General features: G+C 39.7%; 2 protein-coding genes across 2 annotated transcripts; one reads left to right on the forward strand and one right to left on the reverse strand.

Moving 5' to 3' along the window:
• Positions 1–1,297: 1,297 nt before the first annotated feature.
• Positions 1,298–19,728, reverse strand: LOC135168475 (actin-histidine N-methyltransferase-like). Its single transcript, XM_064132690.1, has 5 exons — positions 19,268–19,728; positions 18,522–19,034; positions 18,163–18,292; positions 17,974–18,053; positions 1,298–1,309 (listed from the first exon to the last, which is right to left on the reverse strand). Exons 1-2 carry the CDS (start codon positions 19,377–19,379, stop codon positions 18,700–18,702), a joined length of 447 nt encoding a protein of 148 aa, XP_063988760.1. The 5' UTR covers positions 19,380–19,728; the 3' UTR covers positions 1,298–1,309; positions 17,974–18,053; positions 18,163–18,292; positions 18,522–18,699.
• Positions 13,686–18,111, forward strand: LOC135168621 (ring-infected erythrocyte surface antigen-like). The gene is given in 6 exon segments (XM_064133000.1): positions 13,686–14,190; positions 14,269–14,643; positions 15,342–16,055; positions 16,146–16,219; positions 16,279–16,633; positions 16,635–18,111. Coding segments are annotated over 4 exon segments (1,410 nt in total). The 5' UTR covers positions 13,686–14,190; positions 14,269–14,643; positions 15,342–15,773; the 3' UTR covers positions 17,334–18,111.
• Positions 19,729–20,670: the final 942 nt, after the last annotated feature.

Raw genomic sequence — 20,670 nt, forward strand, 5'->3', positions numbered from 1 at the left:
TGGCAACAACTGGGGTATCTGCATATCGCCCAGGCCAGTAACGCCTCAGTAGCAGTCCCGCTGCCACGGAGACAAGTCGAGAGTGGAGATATTGTTTTCTCCGCCTTTGAAATGTTTCTTTATGATTTTTCAGCCATAATATGTCGTTTTTAGGTTTACAAAAATTAATTCAAAAAATCTATTCTTCCCGGTAAGCAGAGAAATATTTTCACCTGCCCAATTAGTTAAGCATGTACCAAGAGCTAGATAATACATTTCAATTGCTATATCGGCGCACAGCGAGCGTCCTCAAATCGCATGCTGTGGACTCAAGTTCGATCCCAGCCCCCATCGTTTTTTTTTCTTTTTTATTTATATTATATCAATTTTTTTTCTATAAATGGTTAATCATTAATGGAAATACCTCAAGAGAATCATATCAAATGGTAATTCGATTGATGACTCACCATTTCTTAAAAAAAAAATTATGTCACCTCACGTGAATGACGGATAGTGAGTGTGAGAGGGAGAGGGGGAAAGATATGTCTCTCTAGCTCATTGGCAATTTCAAGACAGTCCTTTCAGGGGGGTGGGGGTGAATAAAAACCTATTATTATTAAGATTAGGATGATTTATTTGAATACAAGAATAATCTGATGAGATCAAAAATTTAAACAATAATCCTCGATTATTAAATAACCTGAATAGTTGATGTAATTGCCTGATCAGACATTTAATGTTTAAAATTGAATTATCCAGAAAAAAATCTTTTTGACAAAATGCTGTAAACCCATTTGTTTACAAGATATTTGTCAAAAAACATTTTTAACTAGAAAAATTCCGAAAACGACAGGCATCTCCCTTGGCATTCCGGAGTTAATTGTTTAAATGTTAATTATCTCATGATGCAACAGGCTTACAGTATTTTGTCAGAAAATCTTTTTTATTGTAAATTTAATTTGTTTGGGAAACGTGGAGCAACTCCTCGTCAATTATGACGCCAGGTAGTAACTCACCATTTTTAAACAATTTCACCGACAAGATATATTCGATTTGTCATCTTCAGAATTGTTGGTAGTATAACACTCTTTCACATCAGTAGCCAGGGAAGATCGTTGTTCTTTACATCTCCAATTATCCCGAGAAATGGTGTCGATTAGCGGGAATAATTGCCTTCACTGAAGACAGATACGTTGGATATTGTTGGACACTAGCAAATTGGCTATTATATGATGGTCACTCCACTGCGGTTCAGACTGTATCCGGGTCTGCGAAGATTCAACCAAAAGGTTTTATCTACGTTCCCAGGAAATCGCAGCCTGCAAAATAACTTTAATGGATGATTTAGTATTAAGTTGTCCAGTGCGTTCATTGAATGCAAATAATGGATATTTAAGCTTTAAATTTTGAGAGATTCTGTTATGATAAACGACCAAAAAGTTCGTGATGAATCATGAAGAATGGTGAAATCTTACGATTATTTATGAATGTCTCCATCATGATAGCATCACAGAGAATGTTGAAGACTTGTTATTTTTAAGGACAAAATAAAGGACATAGTTCGAACTAATATACAATGAACCATCAATGACCTGTCTGTCCGCTATTTACTCGATATCACCTTTTTTAACTGAACAGATATTTTTATGAAAAATTCGGGATCACCCTCCTTAAATCGAAAATTCACGAGTAGGATAGAACTTCTTTTGGCAAACGAATTCAAATAATGATTGAAGATAAAAATGATTGGCAATAGATGAAAATAAACGTATTATGAATAACGTGGCAAGCGGAGCGTACGTGCTCATGTGTATGCGCACTCGTCCGTCAGAATAATATTCTTTAATTAATTAATATCCCATAAATGATGATTGATAGACTAATGACAAGGGACTATATATGACCTACAAACAATTTTCAATTCAATGACGAGGTTACTTTTGACCTTCAATCGAAAAATAAAAAATGGGGTGCTAACTTTTGCTCGAAAAAGTTTTTAATTAATAAAAAAATTAATATTGACTATCAAAGCGAATTGATCGAATATCAAAGGTCTTCTATGGACCTTCAAAGGGCCCGAATGGAGACACTGATCAATTTTTACCTATGTGGAATTAACTACCTGGGGCTCAGAGTGGGGGATGCAGGGCTTATGAAAGGTGTCGTTGGTAGTGGCCTCTTTGGCGTGACCATCAGCTATTTCATTGCCTGGGATTCCCACGCGGGAGGGAACCCAGATGAGAGAGATGTGGTATCCATTGAGGGAGAGATTTGAGTAGAGTTCGAGGATTTCGTAGATTGTGTGAGAGGAAGATTTTTGGTTTGAAAGATGGGATAGAGCTGTCAGGACGCTGAGGGAGTCTGAGAGGATAACGGAGCGTTCGATTTTAAGGTAACCAATGCTTTGGAGGGAAGTTAGTAAGGCTTGGGCTTCCGCTGTAAATATCGAGGCATAAGAAGTTATCTTGGGTTTGATGACGATGTCTTGGGAGGGGATAACGACTGCAAAGCCCACATAGGAGCCCTCACGTGTTTTCGACTCATCAGTGTAAATTTGGGTGTGGAGGTCAAGGTTGTTTTTAGATAACTCATCAGACAGGGTGGCAGTTATGTTTATGGCATTCTTTAAAGAATGGCCAATGGAAGTGTTGATTAGAGGAGGGGAATTGATGAGAGAGAACGGAAATTGGTAAGGGATAGCAATGGAGTGGGAGTGGATTAGGTGCTTGTGCTGTAGGAGTTTGCTGTACGAGCGATAAATGAGGAAATCGGGTTTGATGCTATGGATGTTGGAGTTTTTCCTAGAAAGGATCGAGTGTAAGGAGGGGAGTTTGTCGAGAGCAGAGTGGAGTGATTGGGAGAAACATTTAGCCATGTACCTATTCGAAAGTTGGGAAATTCGTAGATTTAGAGGGGGTTCAGCAGCTTCAGCAAGGATAACGTTCGTGGTGGTAGAATTTCGAAGACCAATAGCAAGACGGAGGGCTTTGTATTGAAGCTTGTTGAGTTTGTCGAAGTGAGAGAAGTTTGAGTAACGAAGGATGTGACTGCCATATTCTATGGACCTCTGAATTAGACCCCTTTAGAAGGGGTGATGAGATTATTGGGGTGTGCTTCATACCAGGTGTTTCTGAGGAATTTGATGAGTGAAATAACTTTGATACATTTATTGGTTAAGCCTGAGATGTGAGGGGAGAAGGAGAACCGGAAATCTAGGGTGACCCCAAGAAATCTGGAGGTTTCTTTGGCTTGAATGAGGGTGTCGTTGATAGAGATGTGGTGGTCGGAAGGGATGAAGTGTTTTTTAGAAAAGATGATTAGGTGAGATTTTTCGGGGGAGATTTCAAGGTTTCTGTCAGATAGATGATTGGCTATGGAGTTGGTTGCTTCTTCTACAGATTCCAAACAAGAGGAGAGGTTGGAGTTGTGAGAAAAGATGACGAGGTCGTCGGCGAAGGCGATAGATTCAGCCTGGAACTGGTGGAGTTGGGGTAGGAAAGAAGTATAAATGTTAAATAGGATGGGGCTAAGGACTAGTCCTTGACCTGTACCTTTGTCCATAGGGTAGGGGCCGTTGAGCTCATCTTGCGTCACGAAGTAGAGTTGGCGGAAAGCTAGTAGGAAGTACACTAAGTCAGCTAATTTTTGGGGAATTCCTATATGGGTTAGGTCATTGTATAGGGTGAGGGGGTTGACGTTGTCAAATGCTCCCTTTATGTCGATGAAGGCACATGCAGTGTGTTCGAATTTAAATCCGAAGATGTAGGGCAGTCGGCCTCGTCGGCCAAATTCGGTTGACCTCGGGTCACCGACGAGAGTGGCTGACCCACTGACCACCTCAGTCTCAATTTTACCATGGAAAGAACCACTCGCCAAAAGTGTCTAGTAAATTATTGTTTCATCTAATCCGCGGTTAAATCAATATATATGAAAATTCCATAATTTCGGTTCGTTTAAACTACACAGTGTATCGGTTCAAATCCATCATTTAATTAGTTTGACAAAAATAATTAGCACGTTTAATAATAAAAGGAAAAAATCAAAATTTGTGATCAATTACTCTCCCATAAAAAATCCCGCTTCCAACCACGTCCAAACGGAAAACCAAAATCCAAATACAGTGAATTGGTTGGATGCGAAACCTGTAAGGATTTCGGTGCTTAAGATAAAAAGGTTGTCAGCGCAGGATCGGAGTTTTGTGAAACCGAACTGATTATTGGGGAGGACTTGTTCAGTTTCTAGCCACCACCTGAGGCGGTTGGCTATTAATTTTTCGAGATGTTTCAGGGTGCAGAAAGCAAGGGCTATGGGACGAAATTTGCCCGGGGTGTTTTTGGGGAGAAGGCATACTAAGAATTTTCTCCATGAGTCTGGGAATTGGCCGGAGTTAAGGAAGGAGTTGAAGATGTCTAGAAGGTTGTTTTTGTAGGAGTTAGGGAGTTTTTTTTAAACAAAATACTCGATTTTATCCAGGCCTGGAGAAGAGGTGCTTTTAGTGGCGGAGAGAGCATATTTGAGTTCATGTGGGCTTAAATCTTTTTGAAGAGAGGGGTTGCTTTGAAAGGGGATGGCTGGAGGAAGGGGGGAATCTAAATGGGCGGGAGTTTGGGACAGAAGTCGGAGATGAAACTCCGCATTTGATCTGCCGATTTATTGTCTTTGTTAGGGATATTTGTGGGGGTGTATGCCTTGCGGTTTTTGAACCCCTTGATTTTTTGCCAGACTAGGTTAATGGGGGTGTCTCTACTTAGGGATTCGCAAAATGTGGACCAGCCTTTTAATTTTTCCTGTCTGAGGGTGAGTTTGGTAAGGACAGATTGGTTTTTCATCGCAATGTAGTGGTCTAGACAAATGAATTTTCTGAAAAGGGATGTGGCCTTCCTTCTGAGGGCGACGGCATGTGAGGAGTTTTCGTTCCACCAGGGAGCTGGGGGAGAGGATCTGCGGTTACTTTTATGGAAATATTTAAACGAGTCTTTGGGTTTTGGAGACGAGGCTTGAATTGCTGACATAATGACGTCAATTAAGGATTCGTATTTGAGTTGGGGGGACATGGAATTTGGGGTATTGTTAATGAGTCTTTCGTTAGCTTCGAGGTAGTCTTGGAAGGCATCCCAGTCTACCTTGGAGTGGTTGATTTTGTGGGAAAAACGTTTGAGTTTATCGGGAGGGACGTTCAGAAGAGTGGCAATGGGGTAGTGGTCGCTACACATGTGATCTTTAAGAATATGCCAAGAAGATTAGAGAGCTATATTGGAGGATGCAAGAGTGAGGTCAACGTATGAGGGGGGCGAGTTGGGGGGAGTGACTCGGGTGGGAGAGCCATCGTTCAGGGGTAAGAGATTTGAGTTCGCAAGAGCATCTAGGAGTCCAGAGCCAGAGGGACAGGAATGGGAGCTACCCCATGCCTCTGAGTGGGAGTTGAAGTCCCCAGCTATGATAGAAGCGTGGGCATTGGCGAATTTGGAGAAAAGTTGAGACCATTCTGAGGAGTGAACTGTAACGTGGGGGTTTTTGTATAGAGAGAAGATGGCTAGGGGTCCATTTTTGGAGGAGATATTAATGCCAATGACGTGGAGGTTTGGGGAGATGAGGTTAAGGTTAGGAATTCGGATGAAGCGTATGGATTCTTTGATCGCGATGGCAACGCCACCCCCCTGTTGGTTTGGAAGGTCATCTTTGTAGAGATCAAAGCCTCGGAGGGCGGTGTGAGGATGAGAGGGTTTGAGCCAGGTTTCAGAAAGGATAATGATATCATAGTTGAAGGCAATATTTTGGAGATCACCTTGTTTTGGTCTAAGACTGCGGGCATTACATTGCAAGATTTTGAGTCCAGGGCAGGCAGAATTAGTTGAGGTTGTAAAGTTCATAGTGAGGTGGTTAATGAGGGGAGTGGGGCGATGAAGGGTGATGCCGGGGCGGACAGGGAAGAGGAAGCAAGGCTTAAGAGGGGTGGTCTGGGAGGAGGGTTGGTATAGGTTGTTGATTAGGTTAGAGATGTGGGCGACTTTGTTGGTGAGGCCAAAGCTTTCAACTAAAGCAGCGAGTTTGTGGAGGAAGAGATCGAGGAAGTTTCTGATTTGGCCAAGGACCTGAGAAAGGTCTGAAGAGGGTAAGAGAGAGGGTTGGTGGGGAGAGTATCTCATTCCTGTAGGAGGAGGAAGGTTGGAATAGTTTGCACCATTTGGAGAAATAAGTAGATGGGCATGGTTAGGGGAGGAGGAGTTGGAGATATGTCCGGTTCTTGAGGAGCTGCGGGGGGCTTTATGTATGAGCTTGTGGGAGTATTGGAGATGCTTGTCACGAGACGAGTTTGACAAGGGGAGAGGGACGGGGTTTGAGTCTTTGGACAATGGGGTTGGAGGGATGGCAGCAGAGCGATGAGGCAAAAGGTCGGAGGTAGGGAGATGACGAGGGATGGGTTGGAGGGTGGTTGACATTGGTTGTGTGAGCGAGGGGGTGTGTGAGATTGGGGGGAAATGTTGAGGGGAGTTAGCAAAGTTAGAAGGTGAGAGGGCAGGTTAAGTGCACGGGGGGGGGGGCGTTTGGGAGTGTTGAATTTTTGGGGATTTCCCCAAATACAAAATTCACTCTTTCTCCTCTGGAAAATATGTTCCAGAACTTTATGGTGGTAGGGCCCCGAATGTATGAAAAAAAGGGGAAAAGTGTTTATTACCCGCCTTACTTAGCAACATTTGGCGACCAGAAGTGGCCATGGAGCTATAACATAAAAACCTTTTCGGGGTGGAAATGTTCTGGTCCATGAGGCCCAAAATCCTATCTTTAAGTTTAGTCTATCGTTAGAGTCTCTAGAGGAACGTACCTCCTGACATAAATAGAGTCAAATATATATTGATTAAATATAAAGTGTTCAAAAGAAACAACAGTGTTCCTTATTTTAATCCCATAATCCAACAGGTTATGGGCCCAGTGTAATTATAAAACGAAGTGTCCAATACTCTGTGTCATTTTTTTAAATTAAAAGACTGAATATTAAGTGCGAGTAACAATATGAGATGAACATGGAGAAAACGAATAGAAATATCAAACCCCTCAACGGAGATCGGTATACTACATGGAAAACGCGAGTTGAATATTTGCTATCAGAATTACGAGTGATTAGAGTGCTGGAATCTGAACCTCCAAAAACAGGAAAAGAAGAATGGCAAAAGGACAACAATGTTGCTAAGGGAGTAATAGTGGCAAACTTGGCTGATTCGTTTCTGCATTTCGCCAAAAAGGAAGAAACGGCAAGAGAATTGATCTCACGATTAGATGCCACTTACCAAAGAAAGAGCCTGGCTCCGGTGCTGTCAATTCGGAGGAAAATGCACACATTTAAATTACGAAGTGATACAACTCTATTAAACCATTTCTCTGAGATGGAGGAGCTTTTCGAGGAATTTTTAGCATCCGGTGGCACATTAAGTGAAAAGGATAAAGTTGCACATGTGCTGCTTACATTGCCGAGTTCCTATGACAGCATAGTGACAGCAATTGAGCAATTGTCCCCTGACTGTCTCACTCTTGCAGGTATCAAAGCTAAATTATTAGACTTTGAAACCAAACGACGCAGGAAACAACAGGACACCAGTGCAAAACTTCTCAATGGGGTAGTGAATGGTGCTAATCAAAGTAGTTACAAGGGATTCAGTTCTAGGAACCGAATGAAAATAGACAGAAATTTGGCAACTTGCTTCAAGTGTGGAAAGCGAGGACACCTAATGGCAAATTGCTATTCAAAAACTTTCCTAAAACCAAAAGAAAATGAAAAGGTAAATTCACACCAAAGGTGGGTCAAGCCTGGAGATGACAAGACCAAGAATACTGCACATACTGCAGAAAAAGAAGACACCAGGGAGGCTAATGCGACATCTCGTTTCGCATTCATGGCTGGAGAACCTTTGGCCTGACTAAACCTGAAGGATATTGCTTTTATTCTGGACTCTGGGGCGACCGATCATATCATCAACAGGGAGGATTTGGCGTGGGAGTTCAAGCTGTTGGATAGACCGATCAACATCTCAGTGGCGAAGGTGGACGAACACATTACAGCGACAAAACAAGGAAATCTTCAAGTAATCAGCGATCAAGGCATCGGTGGAACTTTTGAGAATGTGCTGTACTGTCCGGAACTTCCGCATAATCTTCTATCTGTTGCCAGGATACAAGCAGCAGGATTCGTGATCATTTTTTATCAAGAAGGGGTGAGAGTAGAGAAGGATGGAAAAGTCTTCATGAGTGGTGAGTCAATACGCAATTTAACTACCATCACATTCAAGGTTGATCCAAAAACAGCCAACGCCGTGAGTAGAAAAGTTGAATTTTTTTTGTGGCATCAACGTCTAGGTCATATAGGAAAACAGAAATTTCTCGAATTAAAATCGAAAGGCATGTTTGAAGATATCGCGTGTTTAGATTCGATAGTACCCGATGAAAAACTATGTGAACCATGCATTAAAAGGAAACAGGCGCGATTGCCGTTCAATAAGGAAAAGAATAGGGAACACATAAAAAGGCCACTATTTATAGTTCACTCTGACGTTGCGGGTCCTGTCACTCCTCCTACGATCGATGGAAAGAATTATTTTGTTTTATTTATTAATCAATATACACATTATTGTGTCTCATATATAATTAAATATAAATCTGAAGTTTTTAGAGGTTTCAAAAATTTTGTAGCAACAAGTGAAGCTAAATTTAACTTAAAATTGGTAAATTTATACTGCGATAATGGGAGGGAATATTTGTCGAACGAAATGAAGGACTATTGTACAGAAAGAGGTATCTTATATTACTTGACAGTCTCAAGAACCCCACAGTTGAATGGTGTCGCAGAACGTATGGTGAGAACCGTAAGGGAGAGAGTAAGAACAATGGTGGTTGGTGCGAATCTCGAAAACGATTTTTGGGGAGAAGCAGTTTTAACTGCTACTCATTTGGTTAATATGACACCAACGAGGGCTCTCAAGTGTGATAAGACACCATTCGAGATGTGGCATGAGAAAAAGCCACAGATGAAACATTTGAAAATATTCGGTTCAACTGTTTATGTACACGATAAGCTAACTAAAGGCAAATTTGATGAGAAAACGTGGAAAGGGATCCTACTGGGATATGAACCGAATGGCTTTAGAGTGTGGGACTCTGAAAAAGAAACATCAGGACTGATACTGTTCGGGATGTCATAGTTGACGAGTTTGGTTTTGAGAAAACAAGGCCAATTAAGGGCGACAATAAAAATGAAAATGCCCATCCCAGGGGCAAAAGAGGTAGACCTCAAGAACCTGACATTGGTGGAGAATCACCAGGGATGCACAACCCTCAAAGGTTAGAGCATCAGAAGAAGTCAGGTAACTGTACAAATGTGTGCCGTCTAATATCCGACGACAAAATATTCCACCCTCAAAATGAATGTAGAAGTGACAGAATTAAAAAGTTACCGCCGGTTACATATGATGAAATAAATATGCCAGAAGACTACGTCCCATCAGCTCAATCAGAACTGCATGGAATTCCAAAAATATTTAAGGAAATAAAATTTAGGAGTGATCGAATTCAGTGGGAAGAGGCAATTCAAACCGAAGTAGATTCATTAATAAATAATCGAATCTGGACATTAGTTCCTGGGGGGAAAAACATTGTTGATTGCAAGTGGGTGTTTAGTATAAAAACTGATGAACACGGAAACCTACCAAAATATAAAGCTCGTCTAGTCGCTCGGGGTTTTTCGCAAGAGTACCTGACAGATTATAATGAAACGTTCGCACTCGTGGCAAGAATTACAAGTTTTCGATTCATTTTAGCTTTTGCGAATCAGTTTAATTTATTAATCCCTCATATGGACGTAAAAACGGCATTCTTAAATGGAAGTTTAAAAGAAGAAATGTACATGAGAGTACCGGAGGGAATTGAGAGTCAGAAAAATCAGGTCTGTAAACTGAACAAAGAACTTTACGGTTTGAAGCAAGCGGTGCGATGTTGGTTTCAAATTTTTAAGCAAGCTATGAAAGAAAAAGGTTTTATTAATTCGCCTGTAGATCCGTGCATATACGTTTTAAATAATGGAAATATTGAGCAAAATATCTATGTAGTATTGCATGTGGATGATTTAGTTGTAGTAACAGGTAGTATAGAAAATATGGGACTTTTTAAAACATACTTGATGGAAAAATTTTCAATGGTCGATTTAAAAAAAATCAAATTAAATTTTTTTTTTTCTTTAATTGTTCATTTCTTTGATGTTACAAACGTTTTTACTTTGTTTTTACATGCTCTCCAGCCTAAAAAATCAAATTATATCTCGGTATAAGAATCCAACGCGCGAACGACAGAATAACCTTAGATCAGAGCTCATATGTTAGAACAGTTTTAGAAAAATTCAAAATGAATGATTGCAATCCCGTGAGTACTCCTCTTGAAAGTAAATTAGATTATACCGCATTAAACTCCGATCAAAGTATTGAAGCACCATGCAGAAGCTTGATAGGGTGTCTTATGTACCTGATGGTGTGCACAAGACCTGACCTAAGTGCTTCAATAAGCATCTTGAGCAGGTATACTAATAAAGATAATAGCGAATTATGGAAATGCCTTAAAAGAGTGCTAAGGTATGTAAAAGTGACAATAGATCTAAAACTAGTATATAGAAGAAATGATTTTGTGGATTTATTGGTTGGCTATGTGGATTCGGACTGGGGTAGCGACGAAAATGGTCGAAGAAGTACAACCGGATATGTATTCCACTTATTTGAGTGTTGTACCATTTGTTGGAACACTAAGAGACAATCGTCTGTCGCGGCTTCATCAACGGAAGCAGAATACATGGCTCTCTTCGAAGCAGTAAGAGAAGCTCTATGGCTCAAACCATTAAGCACCAGTATTCAAATGAAATTTGATAATCCTATTGTAATCTTTGAAGACAACAATGGTTGCATTAGCATCGCCAATAATTCCACAAATCATAAGAGAACAAAACACACTGATATAAAGTATCATTTTTTTCGAGAACAAATAAATAAAAATTTAATTACATTGAAACACGTTTCAACAGGAGAACAGTTGGCAGATGTATGTGTTCACCAAGCCATTGCCTGGACCAAAATTTGTTGAATTGAGGAGAAAAATGAATATTGACTGAAGGATTATTTGTTACGTCTATATATAATTGTGTTATATTGTTTTTAATGGTCGATTAGGGTTTTACTGGGTTTCCCCTAATCCATAGCAGTGAATAGTGGACCATTTGTATTTTTGTTTCCCAGAAATTTGTCAGGAGGTATTTTTGCTTACAGTCTAGAATATAATATGATTGGTTTTTGAATAGTAAAATTTGAATTTATGTTAGAATAGGAACGATTGAATTTTGAGGGGGTGTTGAATTTTTGGGGATTTCCCCAAATGCAAAATTCACTCTTTCTCCTCTGGAAAATATGTTCCAGAACTTTATGGTGGTAGGGCCCCGAATGTATGAAGAAAAGGGGAAAAGTGGTTATTACTCGCCTTGCTTAGCAACATTTGGCGACCAGAAGTGGCCATGGGGCTATAACATAAAAACCTTTTCGGGGGTGGAAATATTCTGGTCCATGAGGCCCAAAATCCTATCTTTAAGTTTAGTCTATCGTTAGAATCTCTAGAAGAACGTACCTCCTGACACAAGTAGAGTCAAATATACAGGGTGTCCGAGATAAAATTGTACACCCAAATAACTATTGAATGTGGGTAGTAATCGAAAAATCTTTTGAATAGAAGTTGTAGGGCTCCAAGTGGGAAAAATAATGAGATATGTTTTTAGCATTTAAGTCGTCATTTTTTTATGCTACAAGCATAAGTTGATTTTTTTCATATGGGATCAAAAATTTTCTTGTAACAAAAGTTGTTGTACTCGATGAGATGAATCTAATGATGTTACACATAATGTGTTTTTTATGCTTTCTGAGCTCAAAAATACTAAAAATGGAACTTGTCAACGATGGAGACATAGAAAACTATTTTTCTACACGAGCAGTATGAAGGCGAAACGTCAATGCAAATAATTAACTTATACAAACACCGATATTAAATAGAAACTATATTCTTCTCAATACAGACATGTACAAAATTAATACATAAGAACGCGCAAGTAGAAAAAATGGATGAGTTCACGATGAACTCGTATACGGAACTGACTGTTTGGAAGGTAAGGAAATTTGAAAAAGGAAATTCTATAAGGAGTGGGAATGAATAAAAGAAGACGTGATTGGTTACTTGCAGATTGGAAAGGCCATTTTATTGGAGGAATTTTCACGGAAGAAAATGAAGATAGGAAGTACTTAGAGTATGGGGGGATGGAGTCCAAAAGGTCCGAGGGTCAGGAGAGGCGTCATAAATGGCAGATTGAGGAAAGTTGGTGTGAGGATTGACCCAGCCATAAAGGCATCCAAGCATAAGTACATGAAAGTGGAAAAATGGTAAAATCTATATATTTGTTCACCAAATGTGAACCATAAAAGCAAAACCTTAAGTTAGCCTGTCTTCACCTTTATGGCTGGACTGATGAAGGTGTTGGGGGCAACTGGGAGAATTTGGAAAAAGGAGAGGAGAGAGAATTTTTAATGGGAGAAAGACCCAAAGGGGAATTCCCAAAGGCTGTAAGATTAGCCTATTTGTACGTTCCACACATTCCGCGTCGGAACAGTTTCCGTGCACTAATCCTTGAGCGGAGTTTCTGAAACTGTGAACTCCCCAGGTTGAACACTTCTTCCAGGATGCTAAATAATTCTAGGAGAGGACTCGCAATATTTTTTCTAACTATCGCGAATAAGTAGGATCTTCCATTTCTATTATTTTTCCGTTGTTCGTCCTTGATAGGAACACATTTTATCATATAGATCATCATAATCTGGGAATTCCCAAAAATAAGAAAAATCAGGTGGCATGACGACAGAAGAGAGCCCCAGGTAAGAAAACCCAAGGCTGACGATCGAAACAGGCCTGTACATGTCTTGCTTAGACAAGCCTGCGTATCGCAAGCCTGGAACAGGCCTAACCTCATCGTCAGAAACGGGCTTGAATCGAGGGCTAGTGATGATCCAATTATCGAGGGTCATTTCAAGCTTAGCTAGGGCTCTGAACTTTCAGGCTGAAATTATCAAGGCTTCACAAAGGCTAAATCAATCCTCATTTTTCCCTGCTCTTTAGTCATTTATTGTTTAGTTATATTGATAAGTATTAACCCTTATGGATTATTTACGATAAGGATGAGCGATGCAAGGTACCTTATACGTAAGGGGCCAGAAGACTTCTTTCTTGAGGGTTATGTCGATGAGAATCGGTTCAATGTTTTTACGACCCCCTGTGCCTCATCTGAAGTGGGAATTTACAAAATACAAATGTCTCCCTCGAAGAAATTGTCCAAGCTTACGAAGATTAGCAATAAATGTGTCTTCATGCAGTTCGAGAAGACGTTTTATGCCGTATGCTTACTCCATGGTAATTGCTAACTAGTGTTTAGTTATCTGTGAGTGTGTTGGTGTGTACAATGAAATTTATTGATGGAGTGTGCGGAATTCGCCAAAGTATCTGAATGGGATGCTAAAATGGTTTTGTTCAGTGAGGTTGTGTAGAAAAAAAGCGCTGTGAGTTAGGATTAAAAACTGACAGATCTTCGAGGTTAGAAAAAAAAACAATTTTTTATTCTGTGTCCACCGGAAAGTCGGTAGAAGGGATGGACGCGGGGAATCGCAGAGTAGAGGGGGATGTTCGTTGCATCACACACAGTTCGTGGCAGAGCGAGGCGATACGCATTTCGGATGTAATTCGTTAATTTTTGACATTATTATTTCTCCGTTGTTGGCTGGTTTGGGGAGTGGTTTGCGCGGTGAAATTTACTGGGTGTTGACTACTGAGAGGGATTGATTGAGGTGGATAAGTCGAATTATTTTGAAAGTACATAGCTGTGCGGTGTTATCTCGAAACGGCGGAATTTTAGGTTAGACGGTCGGTTTGGGAATCCCCTCATTACGAACGTTTTTCAATTGTTCGGAAACAGTTGATATTTGAAAAGTTGGTGAGCCCAGAGCGATCATCTAAAGTGGAATCATTTTGGAAAGATGAGTGAATCCGAGAACAGGCAAAAGTTTGCGATTGTGCATTTTGGGATGGGCCGAGCCACAAAAAACAATGAGACGAAACTTGCATACATGAAAACAGTATGTTTCAAATGTATGGAGGGTGAGTCATTCTTTCAACATTTTTCCACTGATTATAAGTCAATGAATACTCAGTTTTTTAGATTTTTCAATTTTACAGATGTACTCACGAAGAAATTTGAGAAATTCCCTCTGACAGTGCTGACTGCGACAAGCAATCATCTAGCCGGTGCACCCAATCGAAAAGAATAAATACATCTTATCTTATTTTATTATCGGAGGATAAGTGACTCTAACCGAAGGTCAGGCTTAGATCAGCCTTAGAACGAGCCTGACAGAACCCTCGTTAATAAGGCTGTGGAGCCTTCATAAATCTTAATTTGGACCTTATTGCAGCCCTCGCAATTTGATTTCACTATGCTTCGTTCAGGCCTCTCCACGAGGCTTCAAACAGGCCTCGCGTTCACAGCCTGGATTCGGGTTATCATTTGCAAGGCTGGATGAGGCCTTATCCATGTGTGAATCCCAAGCCTGAGTAAGCATTTGTGAGCCTTGTTTCAAGGCTTGATGAGCCCGGTTTCCATCGTTAATTCCTGGGAGAGTAACGACGTCTTTTACAAATACCCAAACTTTGGAAGATTCATTTGAAAGGGTGAAAAAACTGTTCAAGTTTATTGTTCTCCTGTGCATCGAGAGGTCCAATATTATTATGGACGATTACTTTTGTGAGTGGTGGGGGAGGGGAAGGGCGGGATAAGTGAATGGTGTTTTTCAACGTCTAATAAACAATGGCTAAATGTCTCTGTCGTCAAAAATTTCCCATCATGAGGGTATTGTTTTTGTGGTTTTTGATTGCATTCAATTTCGATTGCGGCTTAATGTCAGACGTTTCGGATGATCCGGGATACAGTAATGATGATGTTTTACGGGTATCTATATACATTATGATAATTATATTCGATCAAATTGGCGCAATTGAAATTCATCCGAATGAAAATTTCCTTCTTCTTGTACGAATAAATTTCTGCCAGGAAAACAAATGGCAGGAGTTACGTATACCCCGCGGAGTAATTTACGCATAATCTACGCATTTCATCTAAAATATGAATACAAAACTATCCCAAGCCCTCACTATGATTGATTAATTATGAATAGCTTCTCAGATTAATTATCTCTCTTTCTTCATTGGTTGTTATTCTTCATCTTAATTTTGTACAATTCATTCCATTATAGGAAGAAGCCTTTGATGACAGCAAAAATCCTGCCACAGTTCAACTTTACAATGGCGAATTGATGAGAGAATGTAACAAGAATGGCAGCCCGCAACATTCCAAGTCACCGGGTGCGTTAGAATATCAGGGAAAATCGTTGAATCGCCCCACAGATGATTCCAATGATTTCATGTACATAAAGAAGATGAAAAATTCTCAACAGTTATCACAAAATATTGAGTATGACAGGTCACGAAGTACATTGACCGATTACGATCTAAATGCCGAGGATTACCAACTTTCTAGACCAAGAAAACCGTCGCCCTCCGGAACAGCACGAATATCCTTTTGTTAGTTTTTCTCATCCGTCTCAACTCATTCCAAGAAAACTAAACTTAAAAACAATAATAATAAGAATAATGACGATGGAAATGCTCTCGGCGCAACACAGCAAATGTCAGAGAACTCTGAGCTAAAATCATTACTCAAAATGCAGCAAATATCGGGATTTTCTCTCTCAGAAATTCTTCAGCAGAGAAACTTATCGTTAAGTGACCTCCTGAAGGGTAAAAAAGAAGTTATCAGTGCATTACGAGCTTCAAATAGTGAAGAAGGAGAAAAAAAATGTGGTAGTGATAACAGAATTTTAATTACACTGACACCTCCAAGAATATTCTACCGATCCCCGAGAACGATGAGGATAGATCCCACCGTAATAAATCTGAAAATTCAGAATTAAAAATAATGAACATGAGTACAGAGCTTCCAGTGCCAAGGACAACAATAAACAAATCAGGTGACGATGGAGAAATTATGGAATTTTCAGATTTTCAAAGACAAAGCGAAACGTCAGAGAGGATTGTCAATGATGTTAAAAAGATCCAGAAGGAAGATGATTCCGTTTTAAATATTCATGATATGTTGACATCTACCGAGTTCACTCCTATAATTTCATGAAGGAATGAAATAGAAAATATGAATGCCGTGATGAAAAATGAGGATCTAAGGCGCCCTCCCGTTGATGTTGAGTATCAAAACGAAGAGCCGATGAATAATAATGATTTTATTGACAACTCCAATGATAAAAAAATTTCAAATGAATTATTGGCAGTAAATCACAAAGTTTTAAAACCTAGAAACCGAATTTACGAAGAAATTTTGACGACGACTGAACCCGATGCCCGCGCTGAAATTTTCGATTTACTGAGCTCGTCGGTAACAGCTGATAAGATAGAGGAGCTGCTGAAATCGAGAAATATGAGTTTAGAGGAACTCATAGCGTTAAGGCAGAGAGGTTCGAGTCGACTGCATTTAAGTTGAAAATATGAAACTAGAGTTATTAGGGAGTAAATTACCGAAGGATGTTTCCCCAGACCAGGTGATAAATAACCAAAATGTCACTACCAGTCGGGAAGGATATGGAGAAAATGAATCAACCATAATAAATTCCGATGAATTCGTGGAAGATGACGAGAGGAGTGATGAAAAATCCGTTAATTTAGTAGATTTATTGAGTGCTTTTGAGTCGCTCCCTTTCACCGTTAGAACGAGGCCAGAAACTTCTGTTGAGAATAATAATAATGATAATCAAAACTTGGGTAATTCAGTGGAAACAGTGAGAGAAATTAAAGAAAGTGAAATAAAGTGTTCCGCAGCTCCACATTATGCCTTCAAAATTGTTGAGAACATTAATAAAAATGTAGACATTATGGACGAACAAAACGTAAAAAATATTCGTGATAAAGTAAACGGAAATTCGGTCAACATTGCAAATGATGATAATGGGAAAATGGTGTCTAGAATTAAATCGAACATGCCTGCCAGTGGAATAATCTTTGGAATGATTTTCTTAAACTGTTTGCTCATATTTGTGGGGCTGAAAGTGCGACAAAAGCAGAACTTGATGTACGAAAATACATTCGCAAGAACTGCATTTCAGGTTCCAGTAGTGAACTCGAGAAAATTGTCTAATTCTAGCTCGAATGCGGTCATGATCAATGTCATGGCAACTTAAACGACAAAAACGGAGGGGGAGGATGCCGAAGACGTTAATAATGGTATGTATGATGATAGGAGTGATATTGAAAATTACTCCTTAGATGCTGATGATAGGTGGGATACTATCCCCAAATGTATGAAATCGAGAAATTAAAGAGAGAATCGGTAATGATTGAACTTGTAGTTCGCTGATGCAGGAACAATATTGACATTTTAACGTCACTCTGTACAGTCAACGATAAATTATGCATGTCTTTGGCACCCGAGATAATGCAAAATGCCAATACGAAACATGTGCAGTGTAGATTTTCTAACTCGTGTAATTGGGAAATGAGCCGAATGAACGGTCAGTGGATGTAAACTATGTATGGAATATGTGAAAAATATTTTCTGGAAAAAGCCTGTTCTTGCAACAAAAATGTTCCATTTCTTCAAATGACGAGTCTAATTTCTCTGCATTTGTTAATTGTTAAGTTGCCATTGTGTCGGTTGAAGCAAGTCTTATAAAAAAATTCATATAAAAATAAACAACAATCGATGACGATTGAATTGGATGCCAATAAATGAACGTATGATTTGAGAACAACTTTTCTTCTCTTGGTATGGAAAATGTTTGAATATTCATAGCTACTGAGTTAAAAAATTATATTACTTACTGAGAGTGGTACATATTAAGGCTAGTATGCGATGAAAAGCCCAAAAATTGGATTCAAAGTAATCGATTAAGCCGGAAGGCCTAGCGAAAAAAAATGTATTTACATGCTGTATAATAATAATAAAAATTGTGATACTGTAACCGAGACGATTTTTTAGTTATTTCAAGATCGGAAGTACGTTGGACTTACCAATATTCTTCATAGGTGAATACGTCCTTCAATATTTGAGAGACCTCATTACTGTTACCGCTACTTTGGAACATTTGGTTGAAGTACGAATATTGACGAGCAATGTTTCTACACTGTTTTAGAGCTGCTCCTACAATTAATAGAAATTATATAAATTATTCAATTAGATCATGATTGCCAGGTTAAAAGATCGACTTCCCAGCCTAAACGATATTTTTCAAAAATTCTCTTGAAAAATATCGTTTAGGCTGGGAAGTCGATCATACACGCGGAGGAAGTTGATCTTTGCAAGGCCCGAAAGGCACCCTTCTGTAGTAAATGAATTTCCCTTCTGTACAAAACATTGTGGAAGAAATTACCCAGTGTAGGACTTCCTTTAAGCTCTGGCCATGTCGTTGGTACTCATATAAAGTACAGTACGATAACTTGCGGGTAGCATGTGCAAGTAAGGTTTCCACTTCGAACTATCCTTGTGCTTTTCTACCAGGAGAGCAATAGCCAGGGCCACTTGTGGCATGTTTTGAATTATTGGATCATTCATGATGGAAGATGATGGAGTTCTAGAGCAGCAGTCTCAATACTAAAAATGACTTCTCTAGGAATCTCCAATACCAGTTCATTCGCATGATAATCTTTGTCAGCTCTGATCCCAAGGTCGAAGCCTGCAAATTCAGTGATGCTGACACCTTCAATTTTCGCTCCATGACTTTGCAACCACTCGACAAAGTGCTGTATCGCTGATGCACGTGGCGTTGTTGACGTTGTCTTCTCGAATCTTCTCATCTCTTCGAGGCACTTAATCTTCTCCAAAATCGAGAAAATCGCCAGATAACTTTCCCATAGTCTCGTGGTGTATGTCGGATCGCTGCATACTTGAAATTCAACAAATGGTTAATGAGAATAGCAGTACAATGAGCGTGGAGAGCATTGTCACAAGATCTTAGGGATGAGAAAGTTTGCCCAGAGATCTCAAAAACCAATAAACTCAAATTTTCTGGAAGACAAGTTTTCTCCATTGATTCATCTAAATGTTTTCGACCTCTCTCAATAATTGAACTATTAAAAATACTGATAGAGTAAACAATTGGCACTTTAGAATACTCACATCTGAGTAACCTTTCACAATGCTGATTAACCTCCGTGCGATTAATTTGCTGAATTGTCTTTGCTGATGAAAGATTACTTCGAAGAGACGGATGGCATTTCTTTCTAAGCATTTCAGATACAATGACGAATATTTATACAGTTCAGGATTCAGTAATATCCACAGTCTCAACGACATTGCGATATGAAGGTAAGCGATAAAATCTGAATTAAAATTATCAAGGAACACTCGTTGTAGCACTGTAATGTATTCCGACTTTTAATAACTGGTAGCTTCATCCCATCACTGCGGTAGGGACAAGTGCCAAGGCTAATATACTTTCCTGTTGTATAAACTTAGATCAGCGGAGGCATAACCGTAAAAGAATAGCTCGGTCGTCTTTACATGTAGGATAGATGGATATAAGCGATATAAGGTATGATTCGGGGATCATACCTTATAGCGACTGGGTGATCTGCCTACTCAAGAGGAAGGTCTCTTCCCCGTTGTTTAAAAGTTTGTTCACCCACGTTACGGAATGAAACTTGGCCTGATCGGGAGAATTTAATTCTCCTGTTCGAAAAGCACTTGTTTCATCCTTTAATATTCATTACAGAATTTTTGGCTACTGCGGCATCAAGATTCGATTGGGCTTCAACCTTCCTCGTAGATTTTAATTTTTCTTTTTTGAGATTAAGGGACGAAGGTTGACTTGATCGTCGCACGTCCCATGGCTAGACTCATTAGTAGCGTTGGTCTGGGATCACCTGGCTCTTCGGGATTGGCCCTAGAGATTTCCCCTTTCATCACTACCTATGTCCTTCATTTCTTCAAATGATTTTCTAATTACTGCGTAGGTTAATTATCGATTTCCAATAATTAGCACGTCCGGTATACGATGCGTCATTAAATAAATTCGTAATTGAGAAACAACCATTGAAATCGAATGGTTCCCATCCCAAATAATTTCAAAATCATCTAACTTGACTCAATTGCGGGGTGAATCATATACCTGCTAAATACCTCTTTGTACCCTACGTCGTTATCGATTTTTTTAAACGTTCTATTTTGCTCACACGTACGTCCTCTGGGCTCGTACACGTTTTGCCTTCTTTACCGTTACGGCCGCAAAATTAGTTCAGGCGCCACCGCTACAAGCTCATGCGGTCGAACCAAAGAGGCTATAGGCTAAAGGAGAGGCTAGATCTGGAAAGCCAAGTGCTCGCTCGCCAACGCTAGTAATGAGTCTAGCCATGAGACGCGCCACCGTCCATTTTGGTATCTGGTTGAACTGGCCGAAAGTTGACCTGTTCATTAAAGGAATCTCTGTCCCTTCCTAATGAATATGAAAGAATGAAACCAGTGCTGTTCGAAGAGGAATTCAATTCTCCATGACCTAGCCAACTTTCATCTCCCGATCTCGG

The sequence above is a fragment of the Diachasmimorpha longicaudata genome, chromosome 13 (genome assembly GCF_034640455.1).
Source record: "Diachasmimorpha longicaudata isolate KC_UGA_2023 chromosome 13, iyDiaLong2, whole genome shotgun sequence".
In the NCBI taxonomy this organism is placed as follows: domain Eukaryota; kingdom Metazoa; phylum Arthropoda; class Insecta; order Hymenoptera; family Braconidae; genus Diachasmimorpha; species Diachasmimorpha longicaudata.

Coding starts and splice junctions, on each gene's coding strand:
- LOC135168475 (XM_064132690.1), bottom strand. CDS start 19,379: ATGCTTAGAAAGAAATGCCATCCGTCTCTTCGAAGTAATCTTTCATCA. Junction 19,035..19,267: donor TTGTGAAAGGTTACTCAGAT/GTGAGTATTCTA, acceptor TTGAATTTCAAG/TATGCAGCGATCCGACATAC.